The sequence below is a fragment of the Alligator mississippiensis genome, chromosome 3 (genome assembly GCF_030867095.1).
Source record: "Alligator mississippiensis isolate rAllMis1 chromosome 3, rAllMis1, whole genome shotgun sequence".
Lineage (NCBI taxonomy): Eukaryota > Metazoa > Chordata > Crocodylia > Alligatoridae > Alligator > Alligator mississippiensis.
In genome coordinates, this window is record NC_081826.1 from 138,177,731 (window position 1) to 138,193,339 (window position 15,609).

Consider the following 15,609-nt stretch of genomic DNA (forward strand, 5'->3'; position numbering starts at 1 on the left):
AACAAGGAAAATGAAGTTGACTGGATAGCCAAGTCACATAGAAGAGTGGTGCTCAACTCGTTTGCCTCTCAGGCCAGATGACTAGCACAAAGCCTGTCTACAAGCCTGATCAAGCCCAGGAGTATGACACTGTCCCCTGCCTGCCCCATGCACCAGGATTAGGCCCTAGGAGCCTGGTACTGCCCTGATTCCATCTGCTCTACACCCCTCCACATAGGCAGATTGGGTCCCAGGAATCCAGTGCTGTTCCCTCCTGCTCCCTGCCCCCTGGTGCAAGGTTTGGGTCCTGGGAGCCCAGCAATGCCCCTTCCTTGCCTGGCACACCAAGATTGGGCCATAGGGGCCCAGTGCTGCCCCTCCTGCCTCCCACATACTGGGATTGGTCTCTAAGGGCCCAGTACCACCTTCTCCCAGCCTCCACACTGGAATTTGGTCCTGGAGATTTGGCAGCAGGGGAGCAGTGCCACCACTACCTGACCATCATATTTCCAGACAATTGGGAAGTTTCATGCCGGATCTGGCCTGGGGGCTGGAGGTTGAGAACCCCTGATACAGAGCAAGACTATTCAAAAGGGAGGTGGGTGTTACCTGTGAAATGCAGAGATGTTGGGAGAGACATTAGGTGCATAGTAAAGAGCTATGAAGTCATTGTCTGTGTTTAATCCATTGGTTTTGGTATCCTATGAGGTCATTAATTTCTGTTCACAGGCTCATCTTTTGAAGGTTTTATAGATTTCTTGGTTGCATCTACACATTGCTGTTCAGTGCCATTGCTACGGCACCATGCTACAACACTAAAGCACGGAGCAGTATGGGTGGTTACTGCACACAGTTCGATTTCACCACGACATCGCTGTAGCAGCATGCTATACTGGAGGAGTGCGCCACTATGGTGACATAGCTACTGGTCATGTGTAGACCTACATGATTGCTATGTCACTGTAACATGCCATAAGGCAACGTAGCACGTTGCCACATTGCCATAGGGCAACGTGTAGATGCGCACCTTTGAGTATAAGGATTATGAGGTCAGAAATGGAGTGATTGTTCTGCAGAAAGTTTTCTCCTACTAGTGATTATGTGTCTTTGTCCTTTATCTTTTTCCTGTGATCTTTAATTCTGGAGCATAGTTTTTGTCTGCTTTTGCCCACATATTTCCATGAGGGTATTTGGTACAGTGCGATATACTACATTCATGATAGACATGTGTAGGCTTCATGGACTCTGATGGTTTCATTATAATGAGGTGTTGATTGCAGTCATAGCAGAGATGTGTTGACAGAGTTTGCATCAATAGTTAATGTGGTGTTGTGTTCCATTTGGTGTCTGCTGAACAGCAGGGAGTTTGCTTCTGATGATGAGTGAGATTTGGAGGTTGTTTGAATGCCAGTAGGGAGGGGTGGGTGGTTGGGAATACTTTTTCAAGGTCTGACTTTTTCAAAATCCTCTTTGAACATAGACTGCAATTGTTTGATGATCCTTCTTTTAGGTTCCAGTATGGGATAGTATATGACAATCAGGAGTGTGTACTGGGGGGTTCCTAGCTCCTACTGAGCTGCCATTCTCCATTCCTTAATGGACTGCTTTCATTTACACAGAGTTAAACACAAACCATTATTTCCTGTTATTTAGCTTAGTCTGTGTCTGCTTCTTTCATAGACCTGAAGAAGGGTACTTTATACCTGAAAGCTTATCTGTCTTTCTCAACTATGCAGTTGGTCCAATAAAGAAATATCACTAAAAAACCTGCCCCTCATATATTTCCTGAACCATCACAGCTTCAGAACACCAGTCTTAGTGGATTTAATACTCCTTTTCTGTCCTTAAAATCTGGACATTGGAATCCAACAAAATATACAGTTTCTCACAGCAAACTTATCTTCAGAGACATGGAACAACTTTTTTGGTTACTTGCATTTCAGGTAACTAGTTAAATATAAAGTTGTAGTTTATCTTATTATCTAAAAGATTGATTCCCATATGAAAAGATAAACCAGATGTGAGGAGGTAAGAAGTAAGCACAGGCTCAGGCACCTTCCTGTCTGGCTGTTGCCCTGCTTCCCATTGCTCAACCCCTCTGCCAGTAGGTAAGCACTGTAATAAATATATATTTTTAAATGGAGTGGCACTGAATTCACAGAAGTTATAGAGGAGTGCCTTGAGCCTAAGGGGGGTGCCTAGAGTTGAAAAAGGTTGAGAACCAGTAGTCTAGAAAAAGAAATGGTGAACTTGAATTGCCTGTCATTAGAAACCCAAGATGGAAACATTTTTATGATGTATATCCATTATAACCCTTTTTTTAGATATTCTGAAATAGAAAATAACTTAAATAACGATAATTTTTAAATGCCCATGGGTTTCTCTTTCATCTAAAACATATACCTCAAAAAGCTTAGATCTGTGTAGCATAATGTGGTGTTGCATGGGTTCAGTAATGACTAAGAAAAAAAACTGCCACCCACCACATTGCCAGTTATGCCTCCCTGAAGCTTTGCAGTCTTTGCACTTTCTCAGGTAGCATTTGAATCCTCCTGTCTAAGTATCCATACATGCTCCATGGATCCCGTACATTGTGCAGCCTAAGGAGATCACAGCCTTTAGTACAGTAAACTGTAGTGAAGTGCCAGCTCTGCTAAGTTATAAATTATGGTTTACAACATGGCTATTCTAGGTGCTCCCGTATCTAATCGTGCTCCCTCACACTGTCCTGAAATTTGCTGTGTATGATGAAGGCGCATATTTCTTGCTCTCTGCGTAATGGTACAGGGGATTCTTTTGGAAATGTTGATGCAAGACTAACATTTCTGGTGTTACAGCAGTGTTTTAATGTGCTGTAAGATCCACTTGCAAAGTCGGAAGGTACATTAGAAATATCATCAAAGAGATTAAGATTACATAAATAGAAGGAAAATGAAAGACTTGTAAATGGTTAGGTTAGTCATCATATTTCATGATTTTCACCCACTTGCTGATCAATGTGGCAGCTGTGAACAAAAGAAATTATGTTGTAGGGGCATTATCTGGAAGAGTCAAATGTTTGTACATGCATCATTGGAATTAGTGCATTGTTCAAGAGGGATGAATTAAGGCTGTGTTGTAGGATGGCATGTTACTTAACTCTTCATTTCTTGGTTTTCAGGTCTGAGTGTCATTTTAGAAGGACACAAGGCACTCTGTTTTTGAAATGTTGGAGGATTTAATATTTATTTAATGTGCCACAGAATATTTATTTAACGCCCCTCAGGCTTGTATTTTACATGAGTGTCTTGCTCTTCCAGACATTGGACCTTTTATACTTTTATACATTTATACCTAAAAGGGCATAAACGAACATAGCATTTTTCTGGGGAGAAAGACTTTTGTCCTTGGATCCTACAAATGTACCAGTCCATTGTCGTGCTTTGAGTACCTGTGAAGTATGCAAAATAAACTGCATACTAACAGTGCTAACAGTTTTTTTCTGGGACCATGCTGGGTATGTCTGTAAATTAATGGTGGCTCACCTAAAAATAACTGGAATCGTTCCAGGGAGAAGCCTTTCAGGGTGTGTACTTTCCTTGGCCACCCACTGGTGGAAGACCAGAGATGCAGCTTGGTAGGGCTGTGTGTGTAAAGGGCTGTGCAGCTCTTCTTTTTGTCCAGGTTTTGACTCTGGTCACTTAAAAATTTGGCCCCTGCTACATGTTACATATATTACATAATTAACTGGTTAATCATGCAATACATTTAAATGGGCCACATGTGCAAAGTAACTGTCACATAATTAATTGGTTAATTGTCCAGTATATTTACAAAGTAATTATAACACAATAAAAGTGTCTATCCAGCTCTAAAAAGAGCTGGCTGAACAGCTGGGTATAAAGTTAGTGCTTGAAAATGTGTAACATCTCCATAGCTGGTTTCTATTCAGCTTTAATTTAAATGTATAGCACAACCCTTAGAACGACCTCAAATGATATGTCTGTTCTCAGCGTTTACATCTGAGTGGATTTAGTCACCTGCCATTCTATTCTACCCTGCTCAAGTCCTGGTAAAAACAGTCAGTGCAAAAGTTGGATGGGTACTCTTCTTGCTCTCTGCTTTTTGTAACTTGCTTTTTAAGGCAAAGTCGGCATGCTAACATTTTTTCATGGACCCAAGCAGAATAAAATAGAACCATGGTTGTCTAAATCCACTAACACCCTAACAGGTGGCATTGAATCTGTCCTATTTTGTCTACATGATTTGAGGCAATTGAAACTTCGTTGGAGACTGAGGCAGGTGGAGATAGCTACTTTATTTTTATTTTTTGTTTTTGCCACAGAGTAGGAAATATTTTCTATTTGCTGATACAGTTATTGCCAAATGATATCTTCCAGTACCTGTAGCAAAAGTTAATGCAGTTCACTTCCAATTAACTTTCTATCTTCAGGGGAGAATTATCAAAACCATCCTGGTGTTTTACTGTCAGAGATTTTGCTTGTAGTTGAGTCAGTAGCATAACTAGAGGTGGGCAAACAGGGCACCAGGACCAGGTGCTGATTTAGCAGGACCACCAGAATGGTGCCAGTATGTGCAGGGAGCCAATATGGTGGCGGCAGCAGCGGCAGCAGCAGGAGCCTTCAGTGTGACAGGACACTGTGACATGATGGCACCTGCAGCAGTACCAGTTGTGATCTTTTGAGTCTCTAATAAGACTCTCCCCCCACTCAGCACCACCTCCTGCTCTCCAGCCCTTTGTGCTCCCCAACTGCCCCCTTTTTTATCCAGGGCACCAAAATTCCCAGTTACACCTCTGGTTGGAATAGGGGACTTTGGTTTCATAAAATGTCTTTCCTTTAAAAGGAACCATGAAACAATGTTTAAACGCAAAAAGACTAGAAATATAGTTTTCATACATATTAAAAAGTCAGCATAATATTTCCTTCATTGTATGGGGAGACAAATAGGTAGATTCCTTCATCTGCATTGAAGATCTTAGAGACAGGGCTTTAGTTATTGTTAAAGTGCCTAGAGGCTTTTAGATATTAGTCGTTTTTATACTGTTTTACTAATAATAGTGATAATGATACTGGTGTTGCTTTTTTATTCTTCATTATGAGTTACTGGTACTGTATTTTGTATGTTTAATTAAATAGTTCCGTATTTGCAGCCTTGGCCCCAGAATTGCTGTTATGGCAAGTGTTGTAACTAAACGCTCATTTCACTTAATTTCTAAGAATGAGAATTAACCACTGTGACAAGACAGCAGTTGAACACTGTCTAGAGCTCTGTTGAGTTACTGCCCGTACATATCACTTATGTTCACAATTTGATTATAACCTAAATTAATCCATAGGCATTAAGGTTACTTATGCTTTTATATTTTTCATATTCTCTGTACTTAGCAATGCAGCAAGAAAACCTCAGCCTCACTATTGTGGATACTGAAATCATCTGGAATAATTGCCAACCGTCCTTGGCCACGAATCACTCTTACATTGACAACTACTACTATAATACTAACAATGGCCATATTCAATATGGTAAGTAATGCCATACTTTGTCCATTTCTGCTGTATATCAAGGTCTATTTCAGTTTTTACAGACTACTTTGGTATTTTAAAGTTGTGTCCTGTAGGTTTTTTAGTAGGATGAATGATAGCAATGGCCTTGCAGTGACTCAGAAATTTAAAGCAAACCAACATAAAACATGCAGTATAATAGGATAATCAATCATGACTTATGAGTGTGAGAAGAGCTACAATAATTCACCTCTTGGACAAATTTATTATGAGAATGTATGCAAGACATTATACAAAGAACTTGATTTTTGTCTAGTTTTGTTTTTTCCGATACTTGCCAATCTGATAAAATCTTGCACCATTTAATTTAATGTGCTTCCTTATTTTTCTTAAAAAAGAAAGAAAGAAAGAAAGAAAGAAAGAAAGAAAGAAAGAAAGAAAGAAAGAAAGAAAGAAAGAAAGAAAGAAAGAAAGAAAGAAAGAAAGAAAGAAAGAAAGGAAAGTGTGTGTTTAGAAAACATCACATTTTCAAAAGTGCTGATGTGAAACTCATGGGGATTTAAGTTCTTTCGGGCCCAAACTGATTTGGTCTTAGAGGGCACATCTACAAGAGATGCTAAATGCACAGTAAACTAGTTCTACTGCGCATTAGTGCGGCAGACAAAGCCCATGCTAATGCACTAATCTGCGGTAGAATTAGTCTACTGCACATTAGTGTCACAGAAAAAATCATGTACCAGCACTACTGCGCAGTAGCGCTGATTACAGTACATTAAGTTGGTACTTGTTATTACAGATGCTAAACTTAAATGCACCATAACTATGGTACATTAATGAACATGTAGATGCACCCAGAAGCACCTAAATTCTGTTGGAATCCAGCCTCTCCTTTCCTAGCATAGTTTACAGGGAAAAGGACCATTTGTCCACATCAATCTAAACAATGTGTTATTGTTAATAAAAGAGAAATGTTTAAACCACACTGTTGCATAGCTAAAGTACTTGGAGCATTGGTTTGCATAACACAAACAAGTTCTGATATAGCATATTTCTCATTTCTGTGAAATAAAATATATTATCAAGGTCCTAATTCTGCTCTCAACTAGGATAATATAGATTTTGAGAAGGGTAATAACATGCTTTAAATTAGTAGGGTCACACTTTTTTCTTGCTTTCAGTTTTTAATTGCTTCTAGTTGAGGGAACACCACATAAGGGCATGGCCCTCGACGTCCTGATGATTTATTCCTGTGTGTTGTTAACTGGAATGTCCCAGCCTTAACTAATGAGACTCTAGCCACATCCCAATTTCTCACCTGCCACAACTTGATGGAACTTCTTCTTTGGGAGGTGATGTTATAGTGTGATTCTTCTTGTTACGGCTTTAGGATCACTCCTGTTGGGGCTCCAACCTCCCCTTTCTCCCCAGCCTCACGCCAACCAGATGTTATCTTATTAGTGGATACCATCAGGATCTTATTCGCTCAATCTTCCTCACCGTCCACTTGATCACTGGGCTGCCTGTCATCATGCTTCAAGTTATTTGCCTTCGTCGTGGAAATCAGTCCCGAGTATGTCTCAAAAGGGACAGACACTGGTAGGTATTTTCCCCTGGGACGTGTAACCTTGACAAATCCCTTTGCTGGGTTTGAGCTTAGGTGGGTCCCTCTATGCTAAGTCCTTCTTCACTCTTATTCTTCTCTTTTCTTTTGCTTTAGGCCTTGACTGGATCAGTCACAGTGAGGATCCCTCCCCCCTTCCCCCCTTCGGCAAAACAAAGAAAAAAAAAACTCGGAAAAAAACAAAACATAGGAGTTTTCACTTTTATAGCTCCACAGGTCTGCCTTGTTTCCTTCAGGGACACTGACCATTTCCCTAATTGACTAGTGTTAATGCTATCCTAGGGGTCAAACAGTTTCAAAATTCCTGTGATATAAGAATCATAACAGAAAAGAAACTTCTCTGTGTATTCAGGTCTCTTCTCTCCAGTCCCTCACCTGCCTGGGCTTTAACTCTCAATGCTGCTATGCTGGGCAAAATGTTGCTCTATCAGAGCTCCTCTGAGCTCATTGACTGGGACCAGGTCTCAAACTTCAGGAATGGCATTCAATATCATCAGCTTCTATTGAGATCCTCTATCTTGCCTCCATTCTCTCTTCTCACCGCTCTCTCTTTCTGGAGGGAGTTCCCGAATGAAGTTACCCCAGCATCCCATGGGGATCCAGTCTGGATCACTCGGCACCCTGGCAAATAGGGTTCCGGACACACTGGGATGTCCCTCCTCAGCGTCGTGACTGCTCCCACTGGTAAGTCCAGGTGTGGATCTTGCTTTTTTTCTGAAGAGGCACCACAAGCTTCTTCACACATCTCCCTCTTTAATTTGCCACTAGGCAGGTTGTTTTTGTTTTGAGTCTGCATGGGTTCCATCTCAGGCCACCCCTGTCCATATAGCCTTCCTCGGTCAGAGTCTTTTGCTACAGTTGAGATCTCGAGAAAAAGTTAGCCACAATGTTAGTTCTTTCAGGTTTATACTCAGTTTTAAAATGAAAAGGTTGAAGGGCAAGGGCCCAGCGTGTTATGTGAGCATCGTCCATCTGATTCATTTTAAGCCATCGCAAAGGGGCATGATTTATTGTCAGGGTGAATTCTCAACCCAATAAATAATAACAAAAATAATCAACCCCCCACTGAATACCTAAACGTTCATGCTCTAGAGTAGCATACCTTTGTTCTTGATGGTTTAACTTCCAGCTGGCATATGCTATTGGGTTGGCGACTCCATCAATTTCCTGTGACAACACTGCCCCTAGTGCCCTATTGGAAGCATCTGTCTGAAGAATAAAAGGCTGTTTAAAATCAGAAATTTCTAGAATGGCCTTCTGGCACAAAGCTGATTTAGTCTTCTCAAAGGCATGCACACTTTTAGGATCCCATTTGAGCGGGCCACTGTCATTTCCCCATAGTAGGTGGATCAAGGGGGCTGTTATTTCTGCAAATTGGGAAATAAACTGCTGATAATACCCTGTGAGGCCTAAAAAGGCTTTCAGTTGTTTATGGGTCTGGGGAGGAACATAGTTGCACAAGGCCTCCACCTTATCAGCTACAGGGCAAATTTGTCCTTGCCCTATCATAAACCCTATATATTTCATTTTGTCTGGTCCCAATACATATTTTTTTGGATTGGCTGTAATCCCCACTGGTATAATTCTTACAAAACAGCTCATAAAGACTTTAGGTGCTTGTCTCAACTATTAGAGTATATAATAATATCATCTAGATAGGCTACCGCATATTTTGATGTGGGGCCAATACCCAGTCAATCAATTGCTGGAAGGTTGCTGCCATCCCGTGCAAACTGAAAGGCATACACCTAAATTCATATAATCCCCAAGGGGTGCCAAAGGCAATTTTGTCCTGGTCTTCCTTTCACAATGGAACCTACCAATAACCTTTCTCTAGGTCAGATATTGAAATAAATTCATCTTGCCCCACTCTCTCTAATAATTTGCTAATCTGTGGCATAGGAAAGGCATTGAAATGAGATATAGCATTTAATTTCCTAAAGTCTACACATAACCTTAATGACCCATCTGGCTTAGTCACTGCCACGATGGAACTATGCCATGGGCTCCAGGACTCTTGAATTATACCTTGTTTCAGCATTGTAGTGATCTCATCCTGTATCATATGGTACCTGTGGTAGGGGATCCTTCTCCACTTCTCCCACACTACCTGGCCTTCAGGGGTGATGATCCAATGAACTATGCCCTTAGCACAACCAGGTGTTTCACTGAAAACGTCCTGGAATTCATTCACCAAGTGCTTTAATTGGCCTTGTTGTTGGCTATCCAGCAAAGACCCCAATGGAACTTCCATGTCCACTGAACTACAACCCTCCACATTGCATAAGTCACGTCTTAAATAGTTTTCCTCTGGGGTAAGATCAATCAACAGACCCTCGTGTTCACTCCACACCTTAAGAAGATTAATATGATATATCTGTTTTTCTTTTTTATACCTGGGTCTAAAAACTTCATAGTCCCTGGGTCTAACCCTTCTATTTCAAATGGGCACTGCCAACAAGTAAGGAACTTACCTGTGGTGTCCAGAAGTAGAACTAACACCTTCTGTCCTACTCAAAATTCCCTTATTTGGGTTCCCTTGTCATATCTATGTTTCTGAGATTCCTGGGCCTGCCTCAGATGTTCTTGTGACACTTTGCCCACTACTTGTAGATGGCACCTTAGGTCCCTCACTTATTCAGTGATGTTAGGGCCTTCCGGTATTGCCTCCTCCCAACCTTCCCATACCAGATCCAGTAAGACCCTTGGGTGATGGCTATACACTATCTCAAGTGGGGCAAACCCGAGAGAGGATTGAGGGGCCTCCCTAGCTGAGAACAACAATGGTGATATCAACAACTCCCACTTACAGGATTCCTCTTGTATGCAGCGGTGTAACATATAATATTAAGGTTCCCATTAAGCCACTCTACCAGGCTATTGGTTTTCAGATGATAGACCGTCATGCATAGGTGTTGAATTTTAAGCACCTTACAGACTCCTTAAAATGCTAGACATAAAGTTCGAGCCCTGATTAGAAATAGTTTCCTTGGGGATTCCCACCTGTGTTATCAACTTAAGGAGCTCGTCTGCCACCTGAGAGCCAGTAACCATACACATAGGAACTGCCTCTGGGAACTGAGTTGCATAATCTATTATCACCAACAAGAATTGATACCCCTACACACTCTAAGGGAGAGGGCCCACCACATCCAAGGCAATACGAGAAAAAGGGATGTCAGCTATGGGCATAGGTTGCAAGCGAGTGTGTGATGGTTTCCATCAACTTACCCTTTGGCAAGCAGGGCAGGCCTGGCAAAAATTCTCAATCTGGTCATACATTTGTGGCCAGAAGCACCACTTCACCAGCTGAGCGTCAGCTTTACTCCAGCCCATATACCCACCCAAGAGATTTTTGTGAGCTGATTTTAGCAAAGGAATTCTGAACAGGTAAGGCCTCAATAACTGGGAAACCTCTTGCCCTTCCTGTGTTCACTTTTTAATTTTATATAAACAAAGGATGCTGACTACACATGATGCAGAAGCTGCTGGAGCATGCTAATTAGCACAGTCCAGCATACATGCAGCAGATTCGATTAAATGAGTCTGGTCCAATGCATGCTAATTAGCATATGTTGGAGCAGAACTCTGTCACATATATAGGTGTACTAAATCACTTAGATTATGTCCACACCATGTCCCCTGCACTCCTAGGGAGAGTTGTATGTCCTGCCCGTCTACTCCTTGCTCAGATGTGCCAAACCCAGAAGTGCCAGGGGTATCCCTGTCATCTCATCCCTGTGTGCTTGACAGCGGCACCAGGGTAAAAACCCCAAAGCAATTTCATCCCTTCTTTTCCAGGTTTTAGAAGTGCTAGTGGGAGCATGGTTGAAACATGGTTAGAATGGCACTTCCCAGGAGCACCAGGGCTGCAGCACGTAGCCTCTGACACTTCTGGAAATGTTACCAATAACTTTTCACTGCCCATAATTCACTGCTGTTTATCCATGTTATACAGTCAATATTAAATGCAAGAAGCAGTAAAGCCATTAGGAGTGGGGACCCAGGGCCTTCATCTTCACATTGCAGTATCTCTTTCACTGAGCTATATTCTCTTTTGCTTGCTTTTCTCCTCCTGGGCCCACATAACATCACTCTTGGCTGCACTGTAGGCCAGCTTCAAGAGAATGGTTTGAGAGCACCCTGGACACTACCTGCCCCACAGTCTGGTATTGGACCACTGGTGTGCAAAGGAGGATGTTAAGAGTCAAATCCACTCTGGGTGAAGGAAGAGGCTAAAATTTGAATCTCCTGTTCCCTGGACAACCTAGGGTTAGTAGGGGAGGAGAATAATTCTTTTTTCTTTTTTCTCTCTCACTTGTTTTGTTTGTTTGTTTGCTTGCTTGCTTGCTTGGCTGATTAATTTGATAGAAGAGGGGCTGCCCTTTCTTTCCCTGGTTTGCACAATAAGAAGAGAAGGGCTCAAACATTCAAGCATTCTTCATGCAGACAAGTTCCATTCTTTGGTCTATTGGGGAACAGCACAGCAAGAACCAGTAGCTAGAAACTGAAATCAGAAAAATTCCCATGAGAAATTAGACAAATTTTGCTACAGTGAGAGAGTTTAGCTATTAAAATAAGCTACCAGGGAAGTGATGGATTCCCCATCGCATCATGTCTTCAAATCAAGATTCTGTATTTTTGTGGAAGAAATGCTTTTGGTCAAACAAAAATTATTTGGATCAATGCAGTGTGTTATTGTAGTCCCTTCCAAGCTCTTTAAATCAGTGTCTGGATCCAAATTTTTCTTCTCTTATTATTGCTAATGATAAGTAGAAAAAGTACAAAGAGCATTGCCTCCAAGTTAGTATCTATGCTACAATTGTTTATATAATTAAAATTGTTTCTGAAAAGGACACAGTCAAAATCATTTTTTGATAAATTGACATTTATTAGTTGAAGTCCTCTTTTATTTAGAATGCAAATTATGACAGAGCTTTAAGGACTATACCCAAACGCCTTTGCGTCTTGTAGAATTAACAGTAATGACTGCAGTATAACAAATAACCGTGCTCTGTGATATTCATGAAATGATAATTTTAAGTACAATTCCCACCTTGACACTAAATCTTAGTTCTCTGACTTGGAAAAATGACTTTAAAATGTGAATTCAAAATTTGCATTGGCTTAATATTAATAGCAAATTGTGGGTGAGAGTCTGAAGTATCATTATGATATCTCCCAGCAACATGTTCTTAATAGCGGACTCCATTAACTGCATTTATTTCCATGAACTCTTTTGTTAGGAAAAGGCATAATGTAGCCATTAGGTTTAATCGAGATAATATGTTTCTACCCATCCCACTTCTAATAAATCAAAACATCAAAATCAAAACATCAACAGTCTTCCTGTTGTAAGGGGCACCTGTCTAGAGTGGATCATATGCTGATATTTCAAATGAGATATATGAATCCTGTTTTAATCTACCAAAAGGAATATAATCAGGAGCAATTATGTGAAAGAATTAAAAAAAAAAAAAAGATGAACTAACATAAATATCAGGATTTTTAGTGTAAGGAAATAGGAATTTCTTTTGTTTCCAACAAAAGTCCTTGAAGTCTCTGCCAGACGTATAGGTAATGGCATGATAGGATCTGATGTGTGATCCACACAAGTGTGCTTCCTGCCAGGCCATACATGCATGGCTGCAGGTATGGTTGTGCTGGCACACCTAGCCACACGTTCAATTAATGGAGTGATAGGAACCAACCCCAAAGTTATTAAACATTTTTGTGGAATAACTTTGAGGTTTATTTCCTGTTTTATAACACCATTAGTTGCTTTAACGTGTGGCTAGGTCAAAACTGAAGATGTGATTAACTGAATACATTCATAAATTCATAGGTGCTAGGGTCAGAAGGGACCTCAAAGGATCATTGAGTCCAACACCTGTCAGTGGCAGGAAAAAGTGTTGGGGTTGTGTGACCCCAGCTAGGTGCTTGTCCAGTCTCCTCTTGAAGACCCCCAAGGTAGGGGAGAGCACCGCCTCCCTTGGAAACCCATTCCAGATTCTGGCAACCCTAACCGTGAAGAAGCTCTTTCTGATATCCAACCTAAACCTACTCTATCGGCTTGTGGCCATTGTATCTGGTTATTCCAAGGGGTGCTCTGGTAAACAGAGCATCTCCTATTCCCTGCTGCATTCCCTCCCCCAGTGAATTTGTATACTCTCACAAGATCCCCCCATCAGCCTTCTCTTGCAGAGGTTGAAAAGGCCCAGGTCCCTCAGCCTTTCTTCATAAGGCCTTCCCTGCAGGCCTCTAACCATATGAATGGCCTGCTCTGGACTGTTTCAAGGTTGTTCACATCCTTCTTGAATTGCAGCACCCAGAATTGGATGCAGTACTCTAGCTGCAGCCTGATCAGTGCTGCATAGAGTGGGAGCATCACCTCCCTGGACCTGTTCGTGATGCACCTACTAATGCATGACAAAGTGTGGTTAGCTCTGCTAATTACTTCATCACATTGACGACTCATATTCATCTTGGAGTTGACAATGACTCTGAGATCTCTTTCTGTCATTATGTTGCTGAGAAGGTCATCCTGCCCAGCCTATAGGTGTTATGACAAGTTTTCTTTTCTTTTCTTTTCTTTGCACAAAGAATTGCATCTTATTACTCCAAGGCTAGTTCAGATTATCTTGATTTTTTTTTTAATGCATGTGTTAAGAGTATCAGATTCACTATACAGATGAGAGCCTTGGTCCAGTGCTGTATTCAACATGAATACAGAATGACATCCTGATTTGATTGAGATGGGGAAGGGAGGAAGGGAGAAAGGAAAGACCCTTGCATGTTTAAGACAGGGGAGAGTAATGTAAAAAAAAAAAAAAAAACTCCTCATGAGCCATCCAAACATCAAAGGAACACCAGCCTTGGAATGGACTTCCTTAGTCATCCAGTCTAGTCCATTATTATTGTCAGCACCACATAATGTTTCTCCTGTCATTAACTTAATGAGCTCCATCCTAACTAGTGATAGTTGTTTGTCTCTGCATCTCTAGCCCTGCCTTTCCAATTGAATGGCTGGTATAAAACTTAGTTGCTCAAACAGTTGGAACCTTGTTTCTGATTTCCTGTCTGGATTTATCTGAGGCCAGTTTATACACATTTCTTTTTGTGCTACATTTTCCTGTAGCATAAATAGCTGTTTCCCTTCCCTGGGATATACCCCCATTACATATATTTGTAGAAAGCAATTATACCCTGCTTTACAACGTCGATTTTGCCAGGCTAAACAAGACAAGCTGTTTTGCCATCTTGTCAGTGGGAAGGCTCTCCATTACCCTAATCACCCTGGTACTCACTCTCTTCACCTGCTCCAGTTTCAATCATCTTGCGTGAAAATGAATAACCAGAACTATATATTGCTCTGGATGAGTTCTCTCCTAGAACTTACCTGTGTCAACAGAGTTTTGCTACTTAGGCTTCACTACATTAGACATTTTCACAATTTCATCACAGCAGGTCTGTACCTGAAGCCAAACAGCAAGAACTTTTGCAGTAAATTAGGAGCTCATCAGTTGGAAATAACAAGGAGGAGAAATGTTACACACAGAATGACTGCAATCCGCCACAATGACATGTGTGATAAGGCTGTGAAAAAGGCATATCACAGTCTAAGATATATCAAGCAAGGAAGTATTAGTGACATTGTACTACAAAGCCCTGGCAAGACCTCATCTGGAGTATTGTGCACAACTCTGGTCACCTATGTTAAAGAAACATTAACTGACACTGGAAAGATGCAGATAAATGCTACTAGAATGATCAATGAAATGGAAAACCAATCATATGAAAGGAGATTGTGTACAGAGCTTGACTTGTTCAGTGTAACAAAGTGAAGGCTGGCAGAGGATAAGATTGCTCTGTATAGATGAATCAAGAAGGTAAACACAAATAGGAGCATGGGAAGGCTATTTAAGAGTAAGAACTTCTGCACAAGAACAGTAAGTGTTAGGTGACCAGGAGGAAATTAAACTGAAAATTAGAAGGAGGCTTCTGACAACCAAAGAGTGAGATACTTGGACAGATTGTTGATGATGATCATGAAGTGAGTGTTGCCATACTCATATGTCAGAAGAATGAGGGCCAGAAAGCCAGCAACAGGTAGAATGATCAATGCCAATAAGACCTTGGGTGCCCAAAGGAGCATCATGAAAGCATTCATAGATGATGTGGCTAGCTATCTGAGCTTGAGCACCACAACTCCAGCCATCATTGGAGAGACCCGAAGAGTTCATGCTCACCTTAAACTGTCCCAACACATGTTCTGAGATGTTTAAGAGCAGTCCAGATCCTATGGGGCAGCTGCCATACTGAGAGGTGGAAGCTGATGTTGGAGATGAAGTTCTTTAGCCACAGTTCTTGTGTAGCATATTGCTTGCTCCATAGATGGGAGGACCATGCTGCAGGTGACATGCCATCTGCAGATTCAGTGAGCTTATTGGCTTGAGTAGAGAAGGGGTTCCAAGACTTCAGGTGATAGTCATTTTTTTTAGCTTG

At 41.3% G+C, this 15,609-nt stretch overlaps 1 protein-coding gene across 2 annotated transcripts in view; it reads left to right on the forward strand.

Annotated features, from left to right (window-relative positions):
* ADCY2 (adenylate cyclase 2) overlaps positions 1 to 15,609 on the forward strand; it is a 430,081-nt gene that overhangs the window by 363,887 nt on the left and 50,585 nt on the right. For both annotated transcript variants that reach the window (XM_006274493.3, XM_019491125.2), the window contains exon 16: positions 5,367 to 5,504. In XM_006274493.3, the coding sequence (XP_006274555.2) occupies positions 5,367 to 5,504 (138 nt within the window). The remainder of the gene's footprint in view (positions 1 to 5,366; positions 5,505 to 15,609) is intronic.